General features: G+C 42.1%; 1 protein-coding gene across 1 annotated transcript; it reads left to right on the top strand.

Annotated features, from left to right (window-relative positions):
• Window positions 1-8,256: 8,256 nt before the first annotated feature.
• Window positions 8,257-13,639, top strand: Nefm (neurofilament medium chain). Its single transcript, XM_047551342.1, has 3 exons — window positions 8,257-9,372; window positions 10,095-10,219; window positions 11,642-13,639. The coding sequence occupies exons 1-3, from the start codon at window positions 8,299-8,301 to the stop codon at window positions 13,155-13,157; spliced, it is 2,715 nt and encodes a 904-aa protein (XP_047407298.1). The 5' UTR covers window positions 8,257-8,298; the 3' UTR covers window positions 13,158-13,639.
• Window positions 13,640-20,217: the final 6,578 nt, after the last annotated feature.

Here is a 20,217-nt window from a genome sequence, read left to right as displayed (position 1 = left end):
ACTTTCTCTTTCTTGCTACGTCATATGCAAAGAAACTTCTGGACAGAAAGGGGAGGAGTGTCCTATTAAGATCATTCAAACACTCGGCCATAAGGAAAAATGAATTTTTTGTTATCTTATCATTGAAGCAATTGCCTAAAATTCTGAGCACACAGGCCCATAGTCATCTTCATTCTAAGATGTTTACCGCTGACCTGGTGAGCTGACGCACATCAATTTGCTTCTTTTTTTTACCCTGGCAAATTCGTGCCTGACAAGTCTTTAAGCTTCATGAGAGAGTTGGGTTCATAGCTTGAGAGGTACCTACCAGTTCCCCAGGCAGCTGCTTGGTCTCTGCCGCCCCTTCCAGCCTGGGATGGAGTCCCCTCCCTTGTCATTCTTGGCTCTCTGTTTTTTGTGTGTACTGCCTGCTTGTCCCCCTCTTTCCTGTTGGGGCAGCCCACTCCCTCCGTATTCTAATCACCTGCAACGCTTGAAGCACACTGAACTTGCCCTATGCCTCCCTTCTTCCTACTCTGCAAGACTCACCAGAGATGCCACTACCCCAGACAACAGTCCCAGAGGCTCCTCCACCCTTGTCACCCGTTGGACCAGTATGCAGGCCTTGTGCTCCTAGGACACCCTGTCTCTCTTTAGCCCATGCTGGAGAAGTTCCCCGTGGCAACTATGCCTTTACTGAATCCTACCTTGGACTGTCTTCATCCAGGCCAGGAACTGTCTTCCACAGGGCTTCTTACCATCCAGCACAGTGCCTGACACTGAGGAGACTGCTGGATGAAAGTCTTAGGAGAAAAAAATGTAGAACTTCATCCACACAACAAATACAGGCACTCACAATCAGAAGAACAATGTGGGAAATACAAATGCATACATACGGTATGACTTGGTGTCTGCCATTTTGAATTTTATAGGTAGTCAGTGTGCTGAGACGCTAGTTAAATGAGCAGCAGTCTTGATACCTAACTGGACCACAAGGAATAAGCTCCAGGGACCGAGAAATGAAATTGATACCTGGGGAAAAATAGGAAGGATTCAGATGAATCAAGGTTTCCTAAGACCAGATTGTGGGAATGCAAACAAGATTGGCAAATCAGAAAGAGAAGCCCCCCTGTGATGTGATGTGATGTGATGTGGGATTTTTCAACAAACACGTAAAGGCTCGATAGTGTCACAGCATGCCTTGCACATGAAGGCCCTTGAGCACCTTGTCTGCTCTTAAAAGCCAAGGGTGCATCAAATTTCCAGGAGACACTGAGCATGGCAGAGGAGGGACCACGTGCACTATCAGGAGGCGATGTGGAATGAGTCACAGTGGCTGAGGAAGCAATTTCATCATTAGGCGTCCAGGCCCTAATAATTTCATGTAATCCAAGCCCAGGAGCTGATTGCCACCGTGACTAATGCAGGATACACGTCTCTTCTTTTCAAGGTCAACTTTGTCTCAAGAAAAATGAGAAACAGTTCTCTTCCTTGACCCCATCTGATAATGCAGAAACCAAAGCTGACTTATACAGATGAAAATCAAAGTGAGCCAAAACACTTTATCCCATAAATAACAAAAATGAATTAAGGCCGACTTGTCTCTAGGCAACCCATAAAAACACAGTCACATAACCCTGATTTTAGTATATAAAAGAGATGACCAATAGATTCACTTAAAATTATTCATGGCTGTCTCTTCACTGTTTCAATACATCTTAAAAGCTGCTTCTTCGCCAACTATCCCATTTTAAACCTTGACTAATGAAGATTGTGGGCCAAGCTATTTCTATGGCCAACAGTCAAATGCTTATTATTAGGTCTCTCAAAGTAGGTTCAGATAGTTTGACATCTACAGAAAAAAAAATCATGCATGATTAAAAGATTTCCTTTGAATTTAAATGTATATAAATATGTATATATATGGGTAAATAAATGATATAGCACATTAACATGTAGCACAAACTAAAACCTTCTAAAAACTAAGCCAAAAGTACATGTGACTATCAATAATAGATACCAGATGAAACAATAGGTGCATGATCAGGGATATTATCCACAGAGCATGGACTAAAATGAATGAATTTTTAAAATTAAATAGAAAATCAATTTAGGATAAAATATAACAAAGACAAGTAACTCCAAGTTTTTGTTTTTAATGTCTTTAATAAAGTCACAAATCAAAAAACAATTTTCATCTGAGAAGATATCAAAATGTTTATTTTTATAAAAATTGAAAAAAGATACAAAAGAATATATAGTGCGCTTTGAGACTTCTTAAAATGATCTAACAGTTAAATAATGAGCTTTAAAAAGAGATTTTTTTTTTTAAACTGGACAGCTTGGCCTTCTGATGATAATTGTGAGAATCTCCTTCTAAGATCAAGTCCCTCTAGTCCCTTGTTCATTCCACCATCTCTCAGCTGTGTGTGTACTTAACCTCTCTGTGCCTCTGTGTTCGACCACTTTTCTACAAAATGGAAATAGTAATAGTGTCATATCAAAGAGTTGTGATGATCAGATGAAATAATCCAGCCAAGTCTTGGTATAGTGCCCAACATAAAATAAGCACTTAATAAATTCATTTATTAATTTAATTATGTTGTTAATACCACTATTGTCTGCCTCCTCTTAATTTTTTTATGCAGATTGAAACTGCAGATTGATACCCTTTTTTTTTTTTTTTTTTTTTAACATTAGCCCTAGAATCAGAAAGTCTGAATTGTGGTTCCACTCCAACCCTTACCAGATGTGTGACCTGGACAAATTCTCTAATCAATTTTAATCAACTGTAAAATGAGAGTAATAATTTTCCCTTGACCCTCTCTACCCTCTGAGCTCAGGCCAGACAAGAATAGCATTGTTTTGTTTTGTTTTACTTCTTGGATGTAAATCATGGCTCACATGTAAAAACCTTATGGTGGTAATGATGATGGTGGTTTTGGGGTTCAGGGTACCAGTGACGGTAAAGGTATTGAGCCTGCCTGGGCCATGCTACAAGTTACCACCTCCCATGGCCACACACCCGTGGATAACATACCAGCCTGCAGCTTCATAATGATATCCATCTCGAAAGACCAGGAAAGAGGCAGACAGAAAAGGAAACAAATTAATATCAGACCAAATTACGCTTTCCTGATTTATTATTATTATTATTATTATTATTATTAATTTCTATAATTTTATTATCCTTCATCTAAAGGGCCTTTTAAAATCATTCCTTAAAAATAACAAGGTAAATACCTGGCTAGAACCCAGGTCTCGTGGAATACGGTACGTTCTTTCTTCTAAAAATAGCAAATTACATACTTCGATGTATTTATTTTACAAAACAGGGCATGGAATTATATAAACAGAAAGATCCCATCTAGATTTACACGCAGAGAAAAAACAACTAAAGAAAGTACCTAAATTATTGTCTCCCTGCATTTTGTTAATTTTTACCTTAAATATACACATATATTAATCTTAACCAAAAAAGTGAATCAAGTATTCTAAAATATCTGATGCACTTGGCAATCTCAGGGACAAAAGTTGGTGATGATGGTGAGCCCGTGGATCATGAAAATATTGCTTTTCAGAATTGCCGAGATTGTGAACATAAGAACCCAGCCTGGGACAGTGAGACTCATTCATTAGGCGAAACTTTTTGACTTTTATGTCCCTGGGTTTAGCTCTCTTAAGAAATTTGATCCATAGGCAATAGATTAATGATCTGCTATGGTTTTTCAAAGCTCATTTTAATTACATGTTTCTAAACAAATAATCATGCCTCTTGCTATGGCTAAGGCACTGGTAAGCTTGGAATAAAAAATACTGTATCTAAGACATGGCTGCCTGGTGCAAAGTTACACGCAATGCAGAGTTTTAAAAATTCAAGTGCAGAACATTGAGATCTGGTACTAGAGGAAAAGCCAAGGTGATTAAAAACACGCTGAAAATTAATGCTGCAGTATTCTTTAAAATGCATCGACCCAAGTTTACTTTCAAAATCACCTTTAGCAAGGCTCTATTACTTTTTAAAGGTTCAAAGTCTTCCTGTTCTGGCTTTCACAGACCTGATTCCCCATGGCAGAGTGAAGCAAGAACTCTGTTAAAGCCAAGAACTAAACCTGTCTACGTAAAACATGAAATTTCCAGATACAGAATTCCAAAACTGATTAAGTTGTTGTTTGGAACACATTAAGATTGAATGCTTTAAGTTTTCTTAAAACTTCAATCAACTTCATAAAATCAGTAGCTGATGAAAAGGTAAGACAACATTCCATGTATGAAATATTTGGCAAGAGAAACAAACCCCGTGTCGGTGACTTAATGTCACAAAAGGGACACTGGTCCAGATGGATTTATTTTAATTAAAAACAATAGGGACATAAATACATTTCTCCAATTTTCCTGACAAGAAACAGCCTTTCTCCCCTGAGGATATTTTTTACTTTGCTTTAAATATCTGAAACAAACCAACAAGGTTAAATTGGCTTTTCAAGCTTGACATCCCAAGGCTCAAGTAGAAAAGTATGACAGTTTCCTTTCCCCTGTGTTTCAGTTCCAAGAGACTCGGTTCCTAGCCTTCTACATCAACAACCCCTTAAATAATCAGCAAAGGACAATCTATGAATAATTATTTATCGTGAGTTCTAGAATCAGATCCCAGGTCAAAGGTTCAGGTGCAAGACATCAGAGCAGGCTGGGGAGAAGTACAGATCGCCTCATCTTGGGCAGATTCAGCCTCCGATTTGACAGTAGAGTCTGCCTTTCGGAGTCTCTTGCTTGCTGCTGGGTCCCCATATCCCATTTTCCTCCATTTTTGTGCAATCAAAAGACATTTTTTAAAAGAAGAAATATAAGAAAATAGGAAAAGAAGAAAGAAAAATGCCTAACTCCTTGTTTTATCTTTGTTTTGACCCAATAAATAAACCCCGTATGTAAAAAGTACTTCCCATTATCATTAAACAGACCCTAAAAAGACTCACAATATTAACTTCAAGTTAACATTTGCACTTTACCTACTGAAGAAGCATATAGATTGGAACATGCTTTGTATTCCTCTATAAAGTGGTTTGAAACAGACTGTAGCTTATAAAACCACAGTCCAGAGACAATTTCACTAAAACTCTTACATCTAAATCATGTGTAACTTCCCTATTTAGAATAAATTACAAAGTATTATAGTAAATTCAATTCTGTCAATTCAGCATGGTGAAGTTGAATATAGCATTCACATGCTTATTTTCTCTCTTGTTAATATTTTAAGATTTCATAGACAGTGTCATTGGGTTTTTATAAAAATTAAAAGTGCAAAAACATTTCTGTCAAAAATATTGAGGTGGTGAATGTACTTCAAAAACAGAAGACAAAATGGAAGAACGTCTGTTAGAGCTTTTGGTAAAGAAGTTTTTACACTAAATCACCAATGGAAATAACCTTCAAATCACCTTCAGGAGAAATGTTAAAGTGAAAGAGTCTAATATAAAATGAAACATTTTGCCGAACATAGCATAAGAGCTTTCATTTTTTAAGTGGGAACAGTTTCTCCTTAATAAACTGACTCTTACAATCCCCCGAATTATCCCGCACCGCCCAGGCTGAACAGTACTTCAGGTGACATTGAAGTTACAATTTCAAGCTTAGAGGCACTAGATTTAGCCTAAGTAATTGGCTGTGATTTTGTTTGTAAGCATCTTGCTCTCCTCCCTCTGTAACCAGTTGGAAGCTTAACAATTTTGTTGAGCTAGTTTAGATACAAGGCAAAACAGGCTAATTGTGAAATTAGACATGTGTTTCCTTGTAAATGTCTCTCTGCAGAGTCATCTCATTGCCAAAGCCCTAAAGAAAACTAACAGCTGAAGCCTGCCCAGCAACCATGTGCTCCGTTGTAGAAAGCGCTTTCAGAGAATGTACAACAGGAAACTGCCAGGGTTTGAGATATTTTAATAAAAGCAGGAAACAATACGTAACTAAAGTATAATTTCTCCAAATTAGCATATAGCCTTCACTAGATAGCATCCTGCTAAGTCCAACCCTGAGATCCTGTACTTTACAGAGGCAAGGAGTTTTCTGTCTTTTCCTTTATTTGTCCATATGAAATCAGTAAATCTTGTATTTCTAACACTCACAAGTCAGTCCCCGACTCTGTCACCTGTCTCTTTTACCAACTTGAGGCACAGGCTCTCATTGCCTGAGAGATAACCATCACTCAGCAAATGGAAGCAGCCCTTCCCCTGACAGCCCGCCGCAATGCTGTGGTGCCACATTAATAAAGTAGAAGCAACTCCCTAAATTCATTCCTTCTTTTAAAAATCTCACTTCCATTTTAATGCAAATGGGCCAAGAGAGTATATAAAGATTAAAAAATAAAATCTCTAGAAACCCAAGTCTTTTCTGATTTCTTAATGGTTGAAACAACCCGTCATTTAATAAAATGGGAACTAGATAAAATATGCTGTGAAAAGAAGCTTCTTTAAGTCTGGAGTCTCTACTTTATAAGCAGTGGTCTCTTCTCACCTATAACAAGCATTTCAAACTCGGTCACTTGTGCCTGTGGTCCCCACGCTGTCATTAATCTGGTATTCTGCCCTTCACTTTGCCTTGCTTTATTCTGAACTTTTTTTTACCCTGAATTACACCCAAAGCATTATCCAAAATAAAGGCACATTTTAAGTTAGAAGTGCACCAGAAAGGAGAAAGTCTGAGTAGAGTCCTTGCTTAAATAAACATGTTTTAAGATATGGAAAATCTATTCCAAACCATTCACTGAAATCTAAATGAAGGAATAGATTACATTTTAAATGGAAGGGGAAAAAATACCTGGGTTTATTCAAGGTTGAGATGAGTCTGTTTGGCAACTTTTAAATTAACTTAAAATTAATTCAGATGCCCTTTCAGTCATTGCAGTTACACATAAGAAGCACTGAATGGAAAGATGAAAAGGCAGTTATTTGTGTTCAAACTTACCATAAACTATATATTCCCTTCACTTTCATCTCAGCAGATTTCAAACTCCCCTTTTCAAGGTGTGTGAGCACATATACATATACACACACATTTGTGACCTTCAAATTTCAGGCCTTGTATCTCCTGATTTCCTGCATCATTATATGTTAAAAAAAGTCAAAGTGGGTTCTTCAAGTATATATTTCTGTTAACTGACTTTAATGAATTTTGGTTGTTTTCAAAATCTGCAATCTGTTCATTGTGCCAACCCTGCATTGCAGAGAAGTCTTAGCGTGGGACTCCAGCTTGGTTTCTGCAAACACAGCCACTACAAACAGGTTTTAATTGTATTTACTCGGAAGAGAAGAGGGGAGCTCCCTCCCACCTGGCAATCTGACAAGCGAGGCCACTAGAAGCCCACCCGGTAGCTGAATCTTTGGCTCTGGGCCTGGGCGCTGTCCTTGGTGCTGCCGGCGCCATGAGAGCACAAGCGCCTTACCTTCTGCCCCTGCGGAAGCTGCGGACGTTCCCCCAACGTTAAGCAGAATGTAGCGCCACATTCCACTTTTAATACAAGTAACTACCCCGGCCTGTGCTCTTTGTCCCCTTCCTGGATCCTTCAGTGCGACCATTCCTCAAAGTCTTTTTTCCTTGTAGACACAACTCCTCTGCACTCATCTCCGGCTGCTTTAAGACAAGGAGTGGGGGAAGGGGAGGGAGGCAAGGAGAGAGGAGCATGGGGGAGGGGAGGGGAGCGGACATAGGGGGAGGGGTGAGAGGAGAAGGGGATAAAGAAAAAGGTCCCGGGGGAATAAGGGGCTCAGAGAGAAGGGCGGGGTGTGTGGAACTAAGAAGGCTCGAAGTAGAAGATAGAAAGGGGCCACAAAGAGGCAGGGAGCGATTCCGTACCAGAGATAAGTTCAAGCCAAAAGTAACGGGAAGGGGGCAAAGAAGAGAAAACCGAGAGGCTAAGAGGTAGAGAGGCTGGGGATCCGGAGAGCCGCCCATCGGCGGGAGAGTCACTAGACAAAGAAAGGCGTTGGGTGCATAGTATCGCCAAGGGTGAGAAATGTAATCTGGAGGTGAAAATGGGCAGAAGGGAGTTGCGGGGTCACCAGTAGTCTGGACCAAAAGGGAAGCTGGGAGAGGCCCGGGACCCGGACAGCAGAGTGCGGGGTCCGCTGCGGCGCGGGCCACGTGGAGCCGGCGCTGAATCACTGTGAAGCCGGCTTCCCCTTCCCCCCGGCCGGTGCCCGCAGTCCCCGCCTCCTCGGCCGCCGCCTCCACGGGGCGGGGCCCTGGCCCGGGACCAGCTCCGCGGCTATATATGGGCTGCGGCGAGGCCGGCAGAGCGCTGTGACAGCCACACACCCCAAGGCCTCCAAGATGAGCTACACGTTGGACTCGTTGGGCAACCCGTCCGCCTACCGGCGGGTAACCGAGACCCGCTCGAGCTTCAGCCGTGTCAGCGGCTCCCCGTCCAGCGGCTTCCGCTCGCAGTCGTGGTCCCGCGGTTCGCCCAGCACCGTGTCCTCCTCCTACAAGCGCAGCGCACTCGCCCCGCGCCTCGCCTACAGCTCGGCTATGCTCAGCTCCGCCGAGAGCAGCCTCGACTTCAGCCAGTCCTCGTCCCTGCTCAACGGCGGTTCCGGGGGCGACTACAAGCTGTCCCGCTCCAACGAGAAGGAGCAACTGCAGGGGCTGAACGACCGCTTCGCCGGCTACATCGAGAAAGTGCACTACTTGGAGCAGCAGAACAAGGAGATCGAGGCGGAGATCCAGGCACTGCGGCAGAAGCAGGCCTCGCACGCCCAGCTGGGCGACGCGTACGACCAGGAGATCCGCGAGCTGCGCGCCACACTCGAGATGGTGAACCACGAGAAGGCTCAGGTACAGCTGGATTCCGACCACCTGGAGGAAGACATCCACCGGCTCAAGGAGCGCTTCGAGGAGGAGGCACGGCTGCGCGACGACACCGAGGCGGCCATCCGAGCGCTACGCAAAGACATCGAGGAGTCGTCGCTGGTCAAGGTAGAGCTGGACAAGAAGGTGCAGTCGTTGCAGGATGAGGTGGCCTTCCTGCGCAGCAATCATGAGGAGGAGGTGGCAGACCTGCTGGCTCAGATCCAGGCGTCGCACATCACCGTGGAGCGCAAAGACTACCTGAAGACAGATATCTCGACGGCGCTGAAGGAGATCCGCTCCCAGCTCGAGTGCCACTCCGATCAGAACATGCACCAGGCCGAAGAGTGGTTTAAATGTCGCTACGCCAAGCTCACCGAGGCGGCCGAGCAGAACAAGGAGGCCATCCGCTCCGCCAAGGAAGAGATCGCCGAGTACCGGCGACAGTTGCAGTCAAAGAGCATCGAGCTGGAGTCTGTGCGCGGCACCAAGGAGTCCCTGGAGCGGCAGCTCAGCGATATAGAGGAGCGCCACAATCACGACCTCAGCAGCTACCAGGTAGGAACCGCGGCTGCGCATGCAGCCTGCGCCAGCGCCAGCGCCGCGCGTCCCCGACACTTGGGCGCGCGCCCAGGCGCCCTCTCTGTCGCGCTCCCTGGTGGCCGCTTGCCAGTGAGCTGGAGCGGCGCAGACCCAAGATAGCCGTGGCCGAGAGTCCTCGCCCCTCTCCTCCACATTCTGTCCCCACCCATCTGTCCCAGCTGTTGGGAAGTCCTGCCCTTTTTCAAAAATGTGCTGCTTTTCCTCAGTAGCTCTAGTTTCGGACCCTGGCACATTTCAAGTAGGGGCACATCGGGGTAGTTGATAAACAAGCAACTTTAGGAGAGTTCATTATGCGGAAACGCATGTATTCTCTACTTTTCTGGCAGTGATCCGAAAAGCTCTCAAAATTGACTTCAGTCCAAATGGGAGTGCGAAACAGCTCCGCCATGGAGCTTCCACCGGCGTGTTGGTTCCCTTTGAGATGTGTTCTGGGTCCTCTGGTCTCAGTGCGTGTTGTGCACTGAAACATTATGACAATAAAACACGTCTTATTGTCAGGTTGATTTTTGTTGTTGTTTGAGAAGAAGAGAAGGGGGGGGGGGGGAACCTGAGCAGCGTCTGAGAGGTTTGCAGCCTTCAGGGAGATTGGGATCGGGTGGGAAGGTGATAACAAGTGACTTCCGAAGAGTCACTGGTCAGAAGGATGAATCCACGGAGACTTCCTTTGTCTGTTTCAGGACACCATCCAGCAGTTGGAAAATGAGCTTCGGGGAACAAAATGGGAAATGGCTCGTCATTTGCGGGAATACCAGGATCTCCTCAACGTCAAGATGGCCCTGGATATCGAAATCGCAGCGTACAGGTAGGGGCTCTCTGCCCACGTGGGCGAACCCTAACCGCACTGCAGAGGCCATTCCGGCAGCACCTGCGCCACTTAAGTTAAAACCCGCAGGTTGCAGAAGCCTCCTTGCTTAATTAAGAAGAAATTATCCTTAGGAATGTAAATGTGGTTTTATCACTTTTTATTTAGCTTTTAATTCGTGAATAGGGGTTGAAATGAAGTGTTCTGAATTTTACTCTGGAGGGGTCCACCACCAATTGATTTCAGTGCCTATGCATAAATTTTTGTTTTAGTGACAAATATTTTTTGATTCCTTAAAGCACAAATGAAGTTTAGTTTTTAGTATTGTATGTGGTGGTTTCACTTTTCAAATCTGTAATGTCAAGGACAAATACCAGGACATTCTATTTCTCTGTTTCTCTGTTACAGCTTACTATTGCCATCATCTGGCTGAGGATAGATTTAAATATATTAGAATACAGATATATTTATTTTTACAAATGTAGACAATGTAAATGCATTATATTTGTGTTGGATTTTTATGAGGTTTTGATTATATATCTATACACACACATAGGTATATAACATGTAAGATACTTACCTACATATATCTAGACCTAGCATTACATATGAGAACAGGAACATGAAAACTAGATATGTAAATAAATATGTATATACATATACATATATGTGTGTGTGTGTGTGTGTGTGTGTGTGTATGATCTGTTTATACTGGATTGATTACAGGTCTCCTAACTAATGAGACCTTGCTGTTGACTAAATTTGAAGTACAAAATCCTTAATCAAACAGTTTCTTTCTACTACCAATAAGGTAATTTTAAAATGATCAGAATAAATTGCACTCTTTTCAGGGAAGTTAAATAATTATATTAAATAGACAGTTATAATAAAAATTACAGACCGTCTTATAAATTGATACATCCATATTAGCACATAGCTGTAATTTGAAATAGCCTTACTTCTGAAATGTGCTTAATAGTTTTGTGAAATTCTTTGAACATTATATTTGTTTTAAACAGTGAGTACATATCCTGACAGTCCAAATGCTCAAGAAGGTCTCTAGTGGTTTGGTTTTTGTTTTAGGGGGGTTTGGCTGCTAAGGAACTTTTTAGCATATTCATATTGCACCAAATGAATTGCTGCTGCAAACCTACAACTTAGTGGCTGGGTGTGGTTGGTGGACTACTGGGTGTGGGTAGTACTGCAGCAGGCGACTGGCTGGCAGTTCAGAAGACTCTGTCTCTGTTGACAAATATAAGAGTGTATCAGTGAAATGATAGAAAGCTCTACACAGGCTTGATGGAATCTTTTCCTTATGTGATTCTGTTTATTCAAAAGCAGCTACTACATTACCCATAATTAGTGAAGCTCAGAAGGACGATGAGATTTTCATTGTCTTGTCTTCTTTGATTCTATCCTTAGAAAACTCCTGGAGGGCGAAGAGACCAGATTTAGCACATTTTCAGGAAGCATCACCGGGCCTCTGTATACGCACCGGCAGCCCTCAGTCACAATATCCAGTAAGATTCAGAAAACCAAAGTGGAGGCTCCCAAGTTAAAGGTCCAACACAAATTTGTAGAGGAGATCATCGAGGAAACCAAAGTGGAGGATGAAAAGTCCGAAATGGAAGACACCCTGACGGCCATCGCAGAGGAATTGGCAGTTTCTGCGAAGGAAGAGGAGAAGGAGGAAGAGGCGGAAGAAAAGGAAGAGGAGCAAGAAGCCGAAGAAGAAGTGACACCTGCCAAAAAGTCTCCGGTGAAGGCCACCGCCCCAGAAATCAAAGGAGAGGAAGAAGGGGAAAAGGAGGAAGAAGAAGGTCAAGAGGAGGAGGAAGAGGAAGAAGACGAGGGTGCTAAGTCCGACCAAGCTGAAGAGGGAGGATCTGAGAAGGAAGGCTCTAGCGAAAAAGATGAAGGTGAGCAGGAAGAAGAAGGGGAAACAGAGGCAGAAGGTGAAGGAGAGGAAGCTGAAGCCAAGGAGGAAAAGGCTGAAGAAGTGGGTGCCAAAGAGGAGCTGACCGCAGAAGCCAAGGTGGGAAAGCCAGAGAAAGCCAAGTCCCCAGCACCCAAATCTCCAGTGGAAGAGGTGAAGCCAAAGGCAGAAGCCGCAGTGGGCAAAGGTGAGCAGAAAGAGGAAGACCAGAAAGTCGAGGAAGACAAGAAAAAGGTGGCCAAGGAAGCTCCCAAGGAAGAGAAGGTCGAGAAAAAGGAGGAGAAGCCCAAAGATGTGCCGGAAAAGAAGAAAGCTGAATCCCCAGGGAAGGAGAAAGCTGAATCCCCAGGGAAGGAGAAAGCTGAATCCCCAGCCAAGGAGAAAGCTGAATCCCCAGCCAAGGAGAAAGCTGAATCCCCAGCCAAGGAGAAAGCTGAATCCCCAGCCAAGGAGAAAGCTGAATCCCCAGCCAAGGAGAAAGCCGCAGAGGAGGTGATTACCACCAGCAAAACAGCCAAGGTGAGCTTGGAGAAAGATGCCAAAGAAGAGAAGCCTCAGCAGGAGAAGGAGAAGGAGAAAGTGGAGGAGGAGGGAGGAATTGAGGAGGAAGGGGGTGACCAGGGTGCAAAGGAATCCAGGAAGGAAGACATAGCTGTCAACGGGGAGGTGGAAGGAAAAGAGGAGGAGGAGCAGGAAACTAAGGAGAAAGGCAGCGGGAGGGAAGAGGAGAAAGGCGTGGTCACTAACGGGCTAGACTTGAGCCCAGCAGATGAAAAGAAGGGGGATGACAGAAGTGAGGAGAAAGTGGTGGTGACCAAAAAGATAGAAAAAATCACCAGTGAGGGGGGCGATGGTGCTACCAAATACATCACTAAATCCGTAACCGTCACTCAAAAGGTCGAAGAGCATGAAGAGACCTTTGAGGAGAAACTAGTGTCAACTAAAAAGGTAGAAAAAGTCACTTCACACGCCATAGTAAAGGAAGTCACCCAGAGTGACTAAGATGTGAGTCCATTGCAAAAGGTTAAGCCATATGACAATTTCCAAATGCATGTGATTGACAGCTTCAAAACAGAACGGGTTCTCCCATGGGGGCTCCAGACATTGTATTTTACTTTGTGCAATATGAGGGAACTGCATGCAAGCTCAGGGTGCTCCCTCCTCAGTCTTTGGGGGATTCAAATGCATGATATTGTATGTACCTGGGGAATTTGCCAGTTTCCCAAGCTGTTGGAAGGGGGGCGCTCAGGGGGGGATGTCTTGAGATGTATTATGCAAAGTACCAACTGAGCCAAAAATAAATGAAACACAGAACTCTCTTAGCCTTAAGAAAGCTATATATGAATAATTATGTTTACCTCACTGGTGCATTTAAAATGGACTTTTGTTCATGGGAGAACCTCGCTACCATGCACAGTTTGCAACCTTATGTTGATCGATGTTAAATGTCACAGCAGTACTTGCTCAATAAAGGTCATATTGGAAACATAGTCAATTGCTTGATGTTGTGTCATTTCACAGTGACATCTCTGCAACCTGAACCTTTCTTTCCCTGAAATAGATTAGTGGTGGGAATTGTGAGGAACCAGCCCTTCTTACCACCATTTCCCTGAGAGTGTCTACATGGAAGGCATAATTGCTAAAGGTGTTTTCAGGTGTCAAAATCTGTGGTTAACCCAAGCCTCCATTCAAAATTTTCAAACTATGTTTCTGTAATAGAAATAAAAGCATCAGATTGAAAAAGGAAGTTTGGTGGGATAGAAGCCTTCAATTTCCACGTTTCCATTTCCAGTCAGAACTCAAGAGAACTTCTGATAGGAGGAGCATAACAGAGTTTTGGCTTGCATCTTGCAGGTTAGTCACAGACCAAGGACACTGTGGCATTAACACTGTCCAGCAGGAACAGGGCTACAATGACTAACACACCTCACAGGAAATAGCCACTCTCGAATACACACCCTGGGTTCACGCTCACACAGGTGCACACCTGCATCTCTGGTTCTTGGGCTGAGGATGTAGCTCAGTTGGTAGAGTGCTTGCCTTCTATGCTCAAAGCCCTGGGTTCAATCCCCAGCACCACCAAAAAGAAAGAAGTCATATCTATTTCTTGATTTGGTTGGTAGAGACTTGTACTTCTAATGTTTAACTAAAGGAGGAAAAAATGTCAAAAGTAAATAAAGCACCCTCTTTGGGAAAAGAAAGCCAATATTCTCTGACATAGGCAATTAGTGTTTTTAGACCACAGAAATTATGCATTCCCTTTGCAAAATGTATTTGCTTTAGAACTTCACAAGGGTTAATATATTAATTAGCATATTATCTTTTATAAGTCCTAATTTTTCTTAGTAATAAGATCAGCCCAATGATATAATCCTTGTTATTCTTGTTTGTGGCCCATCAAGATATTCCAATTTTAAAGCCTAAATGTACCCAGGAAGCTCACTGTTAATGGCAGTTTTTGTCATGATGATTCCCAATCATTTAGCTAATTGCAAATGATACAATTTTTGTTATATCTACATATCATCTGTATAATTGCTTGCATCTTTTAAAATGCCTCATTTTTATATTAAAACACTATTTTTTCTGAAGCAGTAAAATCCATGACACCCAAGGTGAAACAGGATTATTTAAGTATAATCAGCAAAAATGACTCTAACTGTGTAGAATTTTAAAATAAAAAAGAGCATATTGGAAGGATAGCAGGTAAGTCCTGAATGGGAAGATCAGCAGAGGGAGCAGGTGCTGAGAAAAGCTGGGACGGCCTCCCAGGGACAGAAGACACAAAAATCATCATGCATCTATGGATCTGATTGAACTCAAAGCTTCAGTGTTGCCTCATTGAAATTTTAGGAACAGAGCATCATATATTTGTCTCCCATTTGGGCACCAGTAGGAGGAACATCTTGATTGACAGCCTCACCAAAACTGACTCCAATGATGGAAAAGTGAGTCTTCCCCCAAAAGGTCTGGGACTGTTAGGAGAAGTGAAAGCAGAGACTGAATCTACATGATCTATATACATTTTTTAAATACCTACTAAATATATAAGCATTACTATAAAAATCCCCTTTTGCACCTAAAATCATCTCACTAAATGAGAATACCTGTGCTGGTCCCTAGGGCATAAAAACACCACCCCCCTTTTGTAGCATATACTGTTTAAAATGGTAAGGTCAATCAACAAAATTCTCAAAGCCAAAAACAGAGACTTACCCAGCAGCACTAACTTTTTCAGCTCTTTTTCTTTCCTAGGAATACTTCTATGTATTCTAAACGACAAAATTGTTATTCTGAACCCTTTAAAAATAATAGACCAACATCCCTTTTTTTTAAAAAATTTATTTTGATAAGTCATGCAAATATTTCTAAATAAATCCAATTGTCTGCTTGATTAATTTAGTCAACTGATGTTTACTAAGGACGAGGGCCTAGAAATAACAGTGGTCTTCTCTTCTGGAATTACTCATTCTGTCGTCAATGCCAACTGTTACACTATTACGGAAAGAGAAAGCAATATGAAATTCGTGTTTCCAAATATATTCAGAGGCAGGAAGAACCCGCACGTAAGCTAAGCAAAAACCCAGAAATTAGAGTACCTTCTCTCTGACTGCAATCAGTCTGTGGCTACGATGACATTAAGCCATTGAAAATTAGAATTTTTACTTTACCAGTAGATTGCTTAAAGATATTATTTCTTTTTAAATAGTGTGAGATATATCAGAGCTATTTTGTTCTCAAATTTTAAATATAAAGAAACAAAAAAAAAATTAAAGCCTTTCTCTAGATCACACACCTAGTAGATGATGAACCTGGGATTTAATGCAGCGCACATACTCCAAACCCCATGCTATACTGCCTCTCCTGTCCATCCAAGGGCCACCTCGATTTTTACAGATGTTCTGTTGTCGTCATTTATTTCTTTTCAGACTGAAAGAAAGTGAACAGAACCACTTAATGTTCATATATCTCTTCATGTTCTGTGGCACTGTGAGAAGAACAAATACTTGGATAGAAAATATGGGGTGATTCCTTCTACCACACAGCTTGCAATGTACAAGAATGTGGCAACTACTTTTCTCACAGTAACTTTCATATTCAATAAAAAAGGAAAGTGCTATTTCTAGTGTATTTCCTTCTATTGCCAGTCAGAGCAGAGACAGTATTAAAACATGAGGATATTCATTTCCACAACAAATAGGTTGCTTGTTCCAGTTTGGAACAAGTTCTTTTTTCCTGGTGGTTTATATAATTTACCCAAAGGAAAACAGGAGCTATTTTTAAGTGAATTATTTTATTAGGTCTACACAAAATTTCTCCATTTCCAGGGCCCCTCTACTTTAGAAGAGTAGAGCTTCAACAAAAGTACTGAACTTGAGTTCGAGTCCTAGGTCTTAGATGGTAAAGCTGTGTATCCTGGGACCATTATCGCCCCGTTTCCTCATCTATGAAGTAGAGTTACTAAGGCGATTCAGGAAGATAACATCCATGACAATACCAGCACTGTCACAGGCACACAGTAGGTGGTCAAAAGCATTTGGTAAACATATTCAATTTTAAATTGGATCAGAACTATAGGTACAGACTTTAACTAGAACATAAGAAAGGAATAGCTCCATTAATTTCCTTACATGTGATTTCAATACAGATTCTAATTACAATGTTTAAATGTTAAAGTGATTGACATATCTGTGGAGGTATATAGTATGTATGTGACTATCTGAAATAAGATAAATGTATGGAATTGGAGGATATCATGCTAAGTGAAATAAGCCAATCCCAAAAAAATCGAAGGCAGAACGCTTTCCCTGATAAGTGAATGATGATACATAGTGGGGGTAGAGAGGTGGAGGGTGAGAGAAGAATGAAGGAACTTCAGATTACGTAGAGAGAAATGAGAGGAAGGAAAGGGCGGGAATGAAAGATGGTTGAGTGAGAAAGACATTACCCTATGCACATGTATGATTACACAAATGGTGTGCATCTACATCGTGCACAACCATAGAAATGAAAAGTTGTGCCCCATTTGTGTAAGATGAATCAAAATGCAGTCTGTAAAAATAAAAAATAATAATAAAAAAATTTAAGAGAGGAAGTTATCTTCCTTTTCCTGCAAGTTTCTTTCTAATCAAAGCTGTGTAACTGTTTCTGAATTGGACTTCTGAGTGGCCCAAGTCAAATTACAAATGTAGAACTCATCGAGTCTGACAAACAGCAGGTATCTAGTAAATAGCAAACTCTCATTACCACCATCATCATTATTACAACTAGTTTAAAATCAGTAATGAAACTAATCATGTTCATTAGAGTGCCATGTCTATAAGAAATACATGCAAAAATTCAGCTTTAACAAAGGTTCGAGAAGTGAAGGAATCTTTGCACTAAGCTTGACTTTCTATGTGCACTTAGAATCACAGCATTCTCAAGTTGGAATTAGCTTCTAATATTTAACCCACTTTTCTCACGTCCAAAAGGTCGTTGCCTAACCCATGGTTGAAGATCTGCAGTTCAGGAAGGCACTCTGTGGCTGGCTAGCCTGATTGGCAGCTTTCACCTTTGGCAAGGTCTTTTGGAGGCTGCTCCAATCTGACCTTACCTAACATCACCCGCTGTTCTGCCGAGTCCTAGAATTCCTCTTCCCTTCTCCCCAGAATGGATGTTCAGAGAGATGAAGGCCTGTACCCAAATCCAAACAGCTCCTAACAGTAATAACAATTGTATTTACTACCTACCATGTGCTTTTAGCACTTTCTCTATAATGAATCATTGAATCCTCATAACTAACATCTATGCTGATATTATTTTTAATCACAATTTTCTGCAGAAGTTTGGGTAAAAGGAAGCCAGGTCCTTCTTCTATCACACCTATGTCTTTTCTCCTATATAATTTTATAGACAAAACAGCAAGTGTATATCACCATAATTGCTCATGCTTAGAATGTATCTTCTACCTGTTGGGCCTAGAATGTTCTAAATGGTCCCCATTCTCCAGTTTTTAGTTTGTGGAGAAATCAAGTGACTTTCAGAGTATACTGCTGTAAAACATTGTTACATAAGTGGCAGAAATATCACATTCAACAATATGTTCCCCTGGGTTACAGTGCAGGTTACATTACCCATGTCTGTGTATGTAATATTATTTTGTGGAATCCTCTCTACCAGATATATTAAGATTCCAGTTGGTGCCTGAGGCACTACATCCATATCCATCTCTCTCTCTCTCTCTCTCTCTCTCTCTCTCTCTCTCTCTCTCTCTATCTATCTATCTATCTTTCCATTTCTCAGACTCCAAAGGAGGCAATGAGCTAGCAAATGAGTGTTTCTCTACTTGTTAGTCACCTACAATGCAGAATTGGTCCCACAGCAGCATGTACCTGCCTGTCACCTTTGACCAACACTTTGTTCCTTAGCAATGGCCACAAGGAAAAAAACTAGGTTGGATCAAAGTGATGAAATATCATGTGAAATTATTCCATGCATTAGCAATTAGGAAGGTCCAGGCAACCATAATAAAGCATGCCTTGAAAGCAGCATGTCAGAGATTTGGACAATTTGGATATGTCACTTCAATGTCTCACCCACTGTCATCTGTTCTCCCATAGTTTGAGATTAAATTCCCTCTGCTAGGCATTACTGATTACCAAGCTTAATAATCACCATGTCCCCGTGAAAGTAGTTAACTGTGTCCACCCACTAAGTTCAGTCCCTTGGCAGATTAGCATGAGTGTTATAATTAGGAGGAAATCATGTGTGCATGACATTGGCAGAGCTAAAGCCCATCTCCACTCTTCATCAGTCACCCATGAAATATGCCACCAATCTTGGAAAAAGAAGAAACAAACTGCTTTGCCAATATTTGCCAGGGATGTGCTCAGAGAATTTTCTCCAGAGGGCAAATATTCTGATCAAGAGACACCAAGAACAAAGTCAAAGAAGAGAAAGTAAATGAGTTCACCCAAGTAGCTGCTTCCTCCTCCCACTTGGTAAAAAGACATGAACAAGATCTTACTGGAAAAAAAAAAAAAGAGAATGGGTGACAGCATTAAGAGCTTGTGCCTTACCATATTAGCACCTTGTAACTCCATGTGTCATCAGAGACAAAAAACATATATATATATATATATATATATATATATATATATATATATGCAAATATGTAATCTACAACGAGCTAACACTCCATTCAGTCCAGGGCTCAGCATGCCACTCCTGAGACATGTCATGACAATGGCAGGGAAGACCCACGACCCCTTTCCATCAGTACCAATACTCACCCCTCTTGGTGCCCCAACACAGCAGGATCACTAACCTCCAGCTTGTCTCCACAAAGGCTGTGTCTGAAATGTCACATGGATCATCTCTTGGGGTACAACAGCCCCTGTTTCATATAATTTACTTGATTCTTGACCCGAACTTGTGCAGGCAATCATAACAATCCTGGAAGTGCAATATAGCTTTTGAGAAGACAGATTTCAGTGTCCAATTAGGTCTTGGAATCAAGAGAATGGATCTCAACTACTTCATATCTCACCCTCTAGAAAAATTATATATTCCAGATTCAAGGAGGCCCAAGGTGCAGTGCCACCAGCCAAACAGAGGCCCCCAGGAGGAGTGGGCTAGGCTATTCTAGGTCTGAACCAATACAAGGATATCTGACCAGCCTGGAGAAAGAAACCATGACAGAAAATGGATGTAAGTGCAGCAAGTGATCAGAACACAGCTAAGTGTGGGGAACACAGAAAGCCCAGCATGAACAATTCAAACCAGTTTTCACCCACTCAAAACCAGTGCTCAATAAGGAATTTGAGAACAAACCCCTGCCAAGAAAACCAGTTTCTTATTGGAACCAATAGTACTTTCTTACTCTGGACTTTTCTCCTTTAGTATTGGATGTGAGCAAGTCATCCATAGTCACCCAAGAGGCAAGTGAGACCAGACCAAGGATCTGTGCCCAAAGAGGTCAGAAGCATGCAGGAAGCAAGTGTCCTGCAGAAAGCTGGTAACGTGAGCCTGCAGCAATAGTAACGTCCTCCTCCAGAGCAAAATCCTGAAACAGCTGAAG

The sequence above is a fragment of the Sciurus carolinensis genome, chromosome 4 (assembly GCF_902686445.1).
Source record: "Sciurus carolinensis chromosome 4, mSciCar1.2, whole genome shotgun sequence".
NCBI classification, from domain to species: domain Eukaryota; kingdom Metazoa; phylum Chordata; class Mammalia; order Rodentia; family Sciuridae; genus Sciurus; species Sciurus carolinensis.
The sequence above is the reverse complement of the archived record's forward strand: the minus strand, read 5'-3'. Positions and strand labels throughout refer to the sequence as shown.